We start from the raw sequence: 9,439 nt of genomic DNA, 5'->3' as shown, positions 1-9,439 counted from the left end.
AGTAGCCAATTAGATCAAAACCAGACTCTCTAGGGTACCAAATTCCTAGATTTGGAGTCCCTTTGAGATATCTGAAAGTCCTTTTAATAGCCACTAAGTGAGACTCTTTAGGGTCAGCATGAAATCTAGCAGAGAGACATGTAGAAAACATTATATCAGGTCTACTAGCAGTTAAATATAGAAGTGAGCCAACCATGCCTCTATAACTTGTAATATCCACAGACTTTTCAGTCTTGTTTAATTCAAGCTTGGTGTCAGTGGCCATGGGAGTTTTTGCAGATGAACAATCCATTAAGTCAAATTTCTTTAAAAGGTCATAAATATATTTAGTTTGACTAATGAAAATTCCACCACTAACTTGTTTAACTTGTAAACCAAGAAAATAAGTTAGCTCTCCCATCATGCTCATTTCATATTTACTTTGCATTAACTTAGCAAACTTTTTACAACGCTTATCATCTGTAGAACCAAATATAATATCATCTACATAAATTTGAACAAGTATTGTAGAGCCATTAACATTTCTAAAGAAAAGAGTTTTGTCAACAATACATCTTGTGAAGTAATTGTCTAGCAGAATTTTTTACAAAGTCTCATACCAGGCTCTAGGTGCTTGCTTTAGTCCATAGAGTGCTTTCAACAGATAATACACATAGTCTGGAAAATTTGGATCTTCAAATCCTGGAGGTTGGCTTACATAAACTTCTTCCTCCAATTCTCCATTCAGAAATGCACTCTTGACATCCATTTGATAGACCTTGAAATTGGCATGGGATGTATAGGCTAGAAAGATTCTGATGGCTTCAAGTCTGGCAACTGGAGCAAATGTCTCATCAAAATCTATTCCCTCTTGTTGAGAGTAGCCTTTATCAACCAATCTGGCTTTATTCCTTATGACAATGCCATTTTCATCCATCTTGTTTCTGAATACCCATTTTATGTCAATAGAACTCTTATTCTTTGGCTTGGGTACCAGCTTCCATACTTTGTTCCTTTCAAATTGGTTTAGCTCCTCTTGCATTGCTAAAATCCAATCTGGATCCAATAGAGCTTCTTCCACTCTCTTAGGTTTCTCCTGTGATAGAAAGCTACTATACAGACTTTCATCTTGAGTAGCCCTTCTAGTTTGCACTTTAGATGTAGCATCACCAATGATCAATTCAAAAGGGTGATTCTTGGTCCATTTCCTTTGAGGTGGTAGATTAGCTCTAGATGAGGTTGCCTCAGTATTGTCATGATGTGAGATAAAATGTTGATTGGTTGAAACTCCCCCTGAGTTGCTGATCCTTTGAAAGGAAATGGGAGTTCTGTCAACTGATGAAGTGAAATGATTATCCATTGACAGACTGTGATCAACGGATGCTTTATTATGAACTTCAAAGGATGATACACTTTGTCTTTCAATGGATGCTGCATTGCTTCTATCAACGGAAGCTGAATTATGACTTTCGACGGATGCAGCATTCTGTGCATTATCCAAAGGCAGATTTTGAATTCTTTTTGAGGTGCCTTCTCCATCATTCTCATCTTCACTATCATCACAATATATCTCAATGTTGTCAAATTTGAGTCCTTCATGATGTCCCTCATCTGTTAGTCCATCAATCTTTTTATCATCAAACACAACATGCACAGATTCAATGACAATGTTGGTTCTTAGATTGTAGACCCTATATGATTTTCCAGCAGAATAACCAACAAATATTCCTTCATCAGCCTTTGCATCAAACTTCCCTTTGTGATCAGGTTGATTCCTTAGAATGTAGCATTTACAACCAAAGACATGCAGAAAGTTTAAAGTTGGTTTTCTTCTCTTGAACAATTAATAGAGAGTCATGCCTTTTGCCTGATTAATTAGAGAAATATTCTGAGTGTAACATGCACAGTTAACAGCCTCAGCCCAAAAGTATGTTGGGAGTTTTGACTCTTCAAGCATTGTTCTTGCAGCTTCAATTAGTGATATGTTCTTCCTTTCTACCACACCATTTTGTTGTGGAGTCCTTGGAGCTGAGAACTCATGCATGATCCCATTTTCTTCACAGAACAACTTCATGGTTGAATTCTTGAACTCAGTTCCATTGTGACTCCTGATATTCCTTGCTTTGAAATCTGGATGATTGTTGACTTGCTTGATATGATTGATAATGATTTCACTAGCTTCATCCTTTGATCCAAGAAAATAAGCCCATGAAAACTTTGAGAAATCATCTACAATCACTAGGCAATATCTTTTCCTTGAAATTGACAATACATTGACTGGTCCAAAAAGATCCATGTGTAGCAGTTGTAATGGTTCATCAATTGCTGATTCAAGCTTCTTACTAAATGATGCTTTCTTTTACTTTCCTTTCTGACAAGCATCACACAGACCATCCCTTGTGAATTCCACTAGAGGCATTCCTCTAACTAAGTCCTTTTTGACTAGATCATTCATTGTCTTGAAATTCAAATGGGACAGCTTCTTGTGCCATAGCCAACTTTCATCTGGACTTGCTTTGCTGAGAAGACAAGTAATTGATTCTGAATCTGTAGAGTTGAAGTCAGCTAAGTACACATTCCCTTTTCTAACTCCAGTTAGAACCACTTTGTTGTCCTTCTTACTTGTGACAACACAGGCTTCAGAATTGAAGGAAACATTATTCCCTGTGTCACATAGTTGACTGATGCTCAATATATTGTGTTTGAGACCATCAACTAATACAACTTCATCAATGATGACATTTTCTTTTGAAATCAAGCCATATCCCATAGTGAACCCTTTGTTGTCATCTCCAAAGGTTATGCTAGGGCCAGCTTTCTCCTTGAACTCTGTGAGCAGGGTGAAATCTCATGTCATGTGTCTTGAACAACCACTGTCCAAGTACTATAGATTCCTTCTTTTTCCCTGCACACAACAAAATCAATCAAGTTGATTTTGGTACCCAAGTTTCCTTGGGTCCGGCCTTGTTAGTCTTTTTCCTAGACTTCATTCCTCCTGCATCTTTTGACTTAGGTAACTTTGGGTCAACCTTGGTCTCAGATGTAGTTGATTGAAATGTAGGGTTAGTCACAAAATCATTTAGCAAATTTGGTTGAATTTGATAAGGCATAGATTGTGCAAACATATTATTCCACGTAGGCATGTTGTATAGCATCTGAGGCATACTAAATGTAGAAAAATAAGGATTGTTAACACATGGCATGTTTGCAAAATGTGCATGAGGATTCTGATGAGACATAACAGGCATAGCATGCAGATGTGACATAGACATGTTAGGCATGGAGGGAGTTAAAGGCATGGGAGCATTCTTAACAGATTTGCAGTTATCAGATAGATGATTAACACTTTTACAATGCACACAGCTTTTTCTAGGAGCATAATTATCAGGTGTGTAATTGTTGTGTTTTTTAATCCCTACCTTCCCATTTCTATTAGATTTTCTTTTAGTTTCCTTTTTATCCTCAACCAACTTAAGCCTGTTTTTCAACTGATCTAAAGTCATGTGTCCTATATTCACCTTACTGGCATCTTTGGATGTGCTAGCTCCTTCTTTGACAAAGTTCTTGAAAGTTGAACCAACCTTCTTATTGAGATTTTTCTATTTAGAATCACTTGCCTGTTTTAATTGATGAGCCTTCAACAGATGCTCTTTTTCTTCCTTCAACGGATAACTTTCATCATCTGTTGATTCCACATCCATTGACAATCCATCAATTAATTCTAACTCCTTTTTGTTTTTCTTCCAGGCATTCTCACAGAATGATTCAATTCCCTGAACCTTGACAATCTGAGCACTAACATCCCTAGATGTTTTCCAGGCCTTGATTACCTCTTGCTCACTTTCTAACTATTTAGAAAGAATTTCTACTTTCTTAACAGCTTCTTCTAGTTCACTCTCAACAGTCAAGCATTTAATTTTAATCTTTTCAAGCTCAATTACCTGATCCTCTAACACGGCATTCCTATCACTTAAAAACAAATTATTCTCTTTGATTCTTGTGTTTTCTTTAGCTAGTGATTTAAGGGAAACACGCAAATAATATAATTCATTGGACATATCATTTATGGCTTCATTGCATTCAATCTTAGAAAGCTGAGAGAGATCAGTAGTAATTATCTGGTTGCTTGATGAACTAGTTTCATTTTCATCAGAATTAGCCATCAGGGCTAGGTTGACATATTCCATATCATCATCTTCATTGGCTCCATCTGCTGCCCAATCATCTTGAGTCAGAAAAGCTCTTTCCTTTTGTTTGAGCAAATCGAAATATTTCTTTTATTAATCAACTTGCTCAAATTTCTTCTTATCAGAGGATGGCTTTCTGCACTCATTTGCAAAGTGTTCATTTAAGCCACAGTTAAAACATTTGAACTTAGATTTGTCCACCATGTTCTTGTTTGACTTAGTGAATTTTGCATTTTTCCTGAATTTCATCTTTGCAAACCTCCTGGACAGAAAAGCCAGATGTTCATCAACATCATCAGAGTCATCTTGACTGGAATTGTCTTCATCCTCAGCTACTTGCTCCTTTCCCTTGCTTGATTCTGATTTGCTTGTGCCAATTTTGAGACTTGGCATTGTCTTTTCCTCATTCCTGGCTTCAATCTTCTCATTGTCAGCTACAAGTGCAACTGATCCTCCTTTTCTCTTTCCCTTTTCCAACAGCTCATCTTGCTCCATCTCAAGTTCATAGGTCTTCAAAATTTCATATAATCTTTCAAGTGTGAAGTCCTTATAATCTTGAGAATTTCGTAGAGAAACAGTCATAGGTTTCCATTCATTTGGTAGAGACCTTAGAAATTTTAAATTGGAGTCTTTGACTTGGTACACTCTACCATACAGCTTTAATCCATTCAACAGTTTTTGAAATCTATTGAAGGTATCATTCAATGATTCTCCTTCTTCAGAATGAAAATATTCATACTGTTGAATGAGGAGCTGTATTTTGTTCTCTCTAACCAGCTCAGTACCTTCACAGATGAGTTGCACAGTATCCCAAACTTCCTTTGCAGTTTGGCTATTAATGACATTGTCAAACATATCTTGATCTAAGCCATTAAACAGAATGTTCATGGTTTTCTTGTCCTTGCGAATCTCTTCAATATCTTCAATAGTCCATTATGCTCTTGGCTTGGGAATGAACTGTCCAACAACAACTATTGCAGTAGCAGCTGTGGCCACCTTGTGAGGGATATGAGGGCCATTTTCAACGCAGTTGATGTAGCTTTCATCTTGAGAGAGTAGATGTAAATGCATCTTCACTTTCCAGTGATGATAATTATCTCTTTCCAGGACTGGAATCTTTATACCAATATCCTTCCAACTTATGTTGGTAGCAGGAGGAGTCTTCTGTACACTCATGATGTTAGCACAATAGATCTTTAAACTCTTTGTAAGTTTAGAGCTTGCTCTGATACCAATTGTTATTCCCAGTGGACTAACAATGAGATTTACAGAAGGGGGGTTGAATATAAATCTCAAAACTTTTTCAAGTTTTGAGCAGTTTCTAAGGCTAAGTATTTTAATGAACAAATGTGTGTGAATTACTTGAAGTTAATACAGACATATATATATTCAAACACAAATGTAAAGAACACAAAGAACTTAAAAACTTTTCTGGTGGATTTGTTGTTCCACCAGAGATGTGTTATTTCAGAAAATCTGTGATTCAAAGAATTAAATCACAGCTGCGTCCTAGTACAAACTAGATGATTTTCTCTCAGGATTTTTCTAAACAGCTCTGGAAAATTCACAATCTAATTACTAGCTGCTACTTGGTTTATATATCACCAAGTTTACAAGTGAAGACAAAACTGTAAAATATAATTAAAAGATTCTTCACATGTTTCTTCTTCATTTCTCTATCCAATGCAATTTAGGTTTAGCTGTGAATCTTTGAATACTTCCTTGTTTGCACCAGAATGGAAATGCTGCATTTTCTTAATTCCTCCTAGAGGCTGCCACATTTCAGTTTGTCTCTGTCAACCCATGTGCCTCTGTCAACTTATGAATTGTCACTATCAACTGTTATTGAACTAAGCATCCGTTGAAGCTTTCATCCGTTGATGCTTTATCCGTTGAAGCTTTATCCGTTGATGCATTACAGTTGAAGCTTTATCCGTTGAAGCACTCATCCGTTGATGGATGTTATCCGTTGAAGCTTTAGAGACATCCGTTGAAGCTTTGTTTCTCATCCGTTGAAGGCTTATAATATTAGTTGATACTACTTCACTTATACAAAATTACAAGGCATGAAATATTTACAATTAGCCTTCCTATTTGCATATCTACTAGTAGTCAACATGACTGATAATTTCCCACAACATTTAAGAACTACAACTTAAATAAAGAGAATGAAATGTGCTAAAGACTAAACTTATTTCTAAGTAAAGCTACTCCTTCAACGGATAGCCAAAATGGTCTTATCCGTTGAGGCTACAAACACTAGATTTTTACTTAAGTGTTTTGTTTAACTTATCATCAAACTAATACACATATTCCTAACAAATGGACATCATAATAAAAATTTTCTTAACGTCCACTCCCTCCCCTTCTCTCATAAAAAAACCTGACTAATTTAGGATTATCATCGGTCACAGGATTGATGATAGTTGTTATACCCAAAATTTGGCATTGAATTGACTCGGGTCAAATACGGATTACGAGCGGTCAAACCCGGTATTGCGTTGTAGAAGGTTAGGACGTGTCCAGGCACAGAGGACGTGCCTACATTTGGGGAGATGTTTTATGGTCTAGTGATGGCGAAGCTTGGGAGTGCATGATTGGGAAAGGACGCGTTCAAACGTTGTGGACACGTCAACAGTGGTGAAAATGCTTGGCAAATGTGGTCTTTTGGAAATAGATGTTGGAGGACGCGCTCGTCTCTATTAGGACGCGTCTTGTTGCTGTGGCATGCTGTAAGAAAGAGTTGATGAAGAAACAATGCTGGTTTTATAAAGGTGAGGACGCACCCAGAGTCTTAGGACGGGTCCTGTGTTTGGTTAATACACTTTTAATGGTGACTTCAGGACAAAGCTTGCATGGAGAAGAGTAATGGAGATTATTTTTACTAACGTATTTGTTGCAGGTACTCTTCGAAGAATTCCCTCCTTGAGACGGTCAAGGAGGGGGATGTCCGTGAAAAGCTTGAAGGCCTTCAGGGGTATGCCTGATAATTGAAGGCCTCCTCCTGTATTCAACGGGTGTCCTCATTGGGGATGTGGGGTTAATATTGGTGTGTGCTTTTGGAACTCTGTTCTTGTATTCAGCGGGTGTCCTCGCTGGAGAACTTTGGAGTCATCCTGCACTTTGCACCCAAGAGCTTGGGATCACCTGTCCTGTTATCTGGTGGGTTATCCTCATTCGGGGGACAGGGATGCGTCCGGCACTTGGGGTGAACCGTGGCTATACCTGCGTCCGTAAATCAAGGGAAATAGCTGTAGCGGAGTGTTATCCTTGCGCAGGGAGATGCATTATCCGTGAAGTCCTGCGATTACGGACGAGCCTTGGGCCTTCACGGTTGGGCCTCATAGTTGGACATTCCTAAAGCTAGAGGAAGACGAACTTTGGATGGGCTTCTACCGGGCCTAGGAATAAGAAGTCTAAGCCCATTAGATTTCTTGTTCCACAAGAACTACGTCAGGCTTGATCCCTATATAAAGGGTACGTAGGCACATTGAGAGGGTAAGAAGTTAAGAGCTGATAAGAGAGCCACCACTTACTCTGATCAATCTCAGCCTAAAGCAACCACGAACCACCACACACCGCTTGATTTTTCGGCAAAGAACCACCGTCATAGATCTTAATTCTGGCGAGAAACCTCAATCTTTGTTGTTACCAGATTCCTCCGTCAACAAAATTGGCGTTAGAAGGAGGAGTGCTAATTAAGGTCGTAATCTTAGGAGGAAAAGATGTCTTACAATCGTGATGGAAGTTCTTATGATGGAAGTGATAGCAGATCTGAAAGAGAAGGCGGGGGAGGCTACACTCGCCATGAACCCTACGTTCCCAAAAACATGGCGGATCTACCAAGAGCTCCGGATGTAGGGGCACACCTCCGGTTCTCATCAGCAACGCTGATATCTTGGAGAAGTTGTACCGTATGGGGGATACTCTTAATAGTTTTCACTCAAGACTGAATGCGGTGGAGCGCCGGAGAATGAGGAGAGGTCGTCGTTTTCCACGTCACGACCATGCCGTGGGGAAAGCGCCAGTAGTTGAAGGAGATTGCAAAATAATGATGGAATCCCGCAACGCGGTTAAGAGGACACTCGTGTGCGGGAAAATGTTCAAAACCAAGATGGTAACATTCCATAGCCGCAGCCTCAAGGCGAGGGGCGGCGAGATCCACCGCTACACCCGGGGGTAATCAAGGGGAACTATAACAAGTCGCAGAGCAACCCCAACAGCCTAATGTTCAAACCATTCCTAGAGTAGGGACGTTTAATGTGAACGATCTCAAGAGGTTGCTCAACCATCTTGAGGGAGGAAGAGTGACGGCGACTGCGCAAGCTCCTTCTCCTTTTGCTGCTGTTGTAAGGGAGGCGCAATTGCCTGCAGGATACAGGAACACAACCAATGACTTGCGTTTTCATGGGAACTCTGATCCTGTGGAATTTCTGGGGCACTTTAACATTGAAATGGATGTATATCAAGTACCTGATTTGGCTCGATGCCGTCTCCTGGCGGCCACTTTTAGAGAAGGCGCTCAGCAGTGGTTCCAAAAACTTGGTCCAGGTGTGATCACATCCTGGGAACAAATGGAAACTTTGTTTTTGACTCAATTTCAAGCTGCAGTGAAGTACACACCACCAGTTACCACACTGGCTAATGTGAAACAGATGGAAGGAGAAAGTTTAACCTCATACTTTAAAAGGTTCAATGCAAAATCCACTTTGGTAAGGGGTGCAACTGATGAAACGCTGAAAATACTTCTTATAGTTGGACTGCGTGTGGGAACAGATTTATGGAAGCACCAGCAAGGGAAGGACCCGGTGTCGTTAGCAGATGTGCTTGCGCAGGCGGAATCATTCAAAGCTATTGAGCAGTCGCTTGCGGAAACAAAAAAGAATGACAACGCCCATAACTCCAAGGGGCGAGCCAAGAGAAGAGATAGATCCTTGAGCCCAGATTACCGGCGGAATGCCAGGAGCCCTAATAGGGTGAACACCGTGAACACACGGAGAGAATGGAGCCCGCCATCAAACTATGAGAGAAGGGTAAGTAATTATACACCACTGGCAACATCCATTGATCATATCTTTGAGGTAAATAAGGATAGAGGAATCTTCAAGAAACCAGACTGTCTAACTTCATGGCAGAGCAGAGACAAAAAGAAGTATTGTGATTACCATGAGTCTACCGGCCACGACACCCACGAGTGTCATCATCTAAAAGATGAAATTGAGGAATTGATCAAGGCCGGGTACCTGGGAGAATGGATTGACAAGGTGAAATGA

At 39.7% G+C, this 9,439-nt stretch overlaps 1 protein-coding gene across 1 annotated transcript; it reads left to right on the top strand.

Moving 5' to 3' along the window:
* The first annotated feature begins 8,082 nt into the window (after positions 1 to 8,082).
* LOC141673771 (uncharacterized) lies at positions 8,083 to 9,439 on the top strand. The gene is made up of 3 exons (XM_074480511.1): positions 8,083 to 8,345; positions 8,548 to 9,199; positions 9,302 to 9,439. Exons 1-3 carry the CDS (start codon positions 8,083 to 8,085, stop codon positions 9,437 to 9,439), a joined length of 1,053 nt encoding a protein of 350 aa, XP_074336612.1.

This window comes from Apium graveolens, chromosome 7, assembly GCF_009905375.1.
Source record: "Apium graveolens cultivar Ventura chromosome 7, ASM990537v1, whole genome shotgun sequence".
In the NCBI taxonomy this organism is placed as follows: domain Eukaryota; kingdom Viridiplantae; phylum Streptophyta; class Magnoliopsida; order Apiales; family Apiaceae; genus Apium; species Apium graveolens.
Note: the sequence above shows the minus strand (reverse complement) of the source record. Positions and strands in the feature narration are given on the sequence as shown.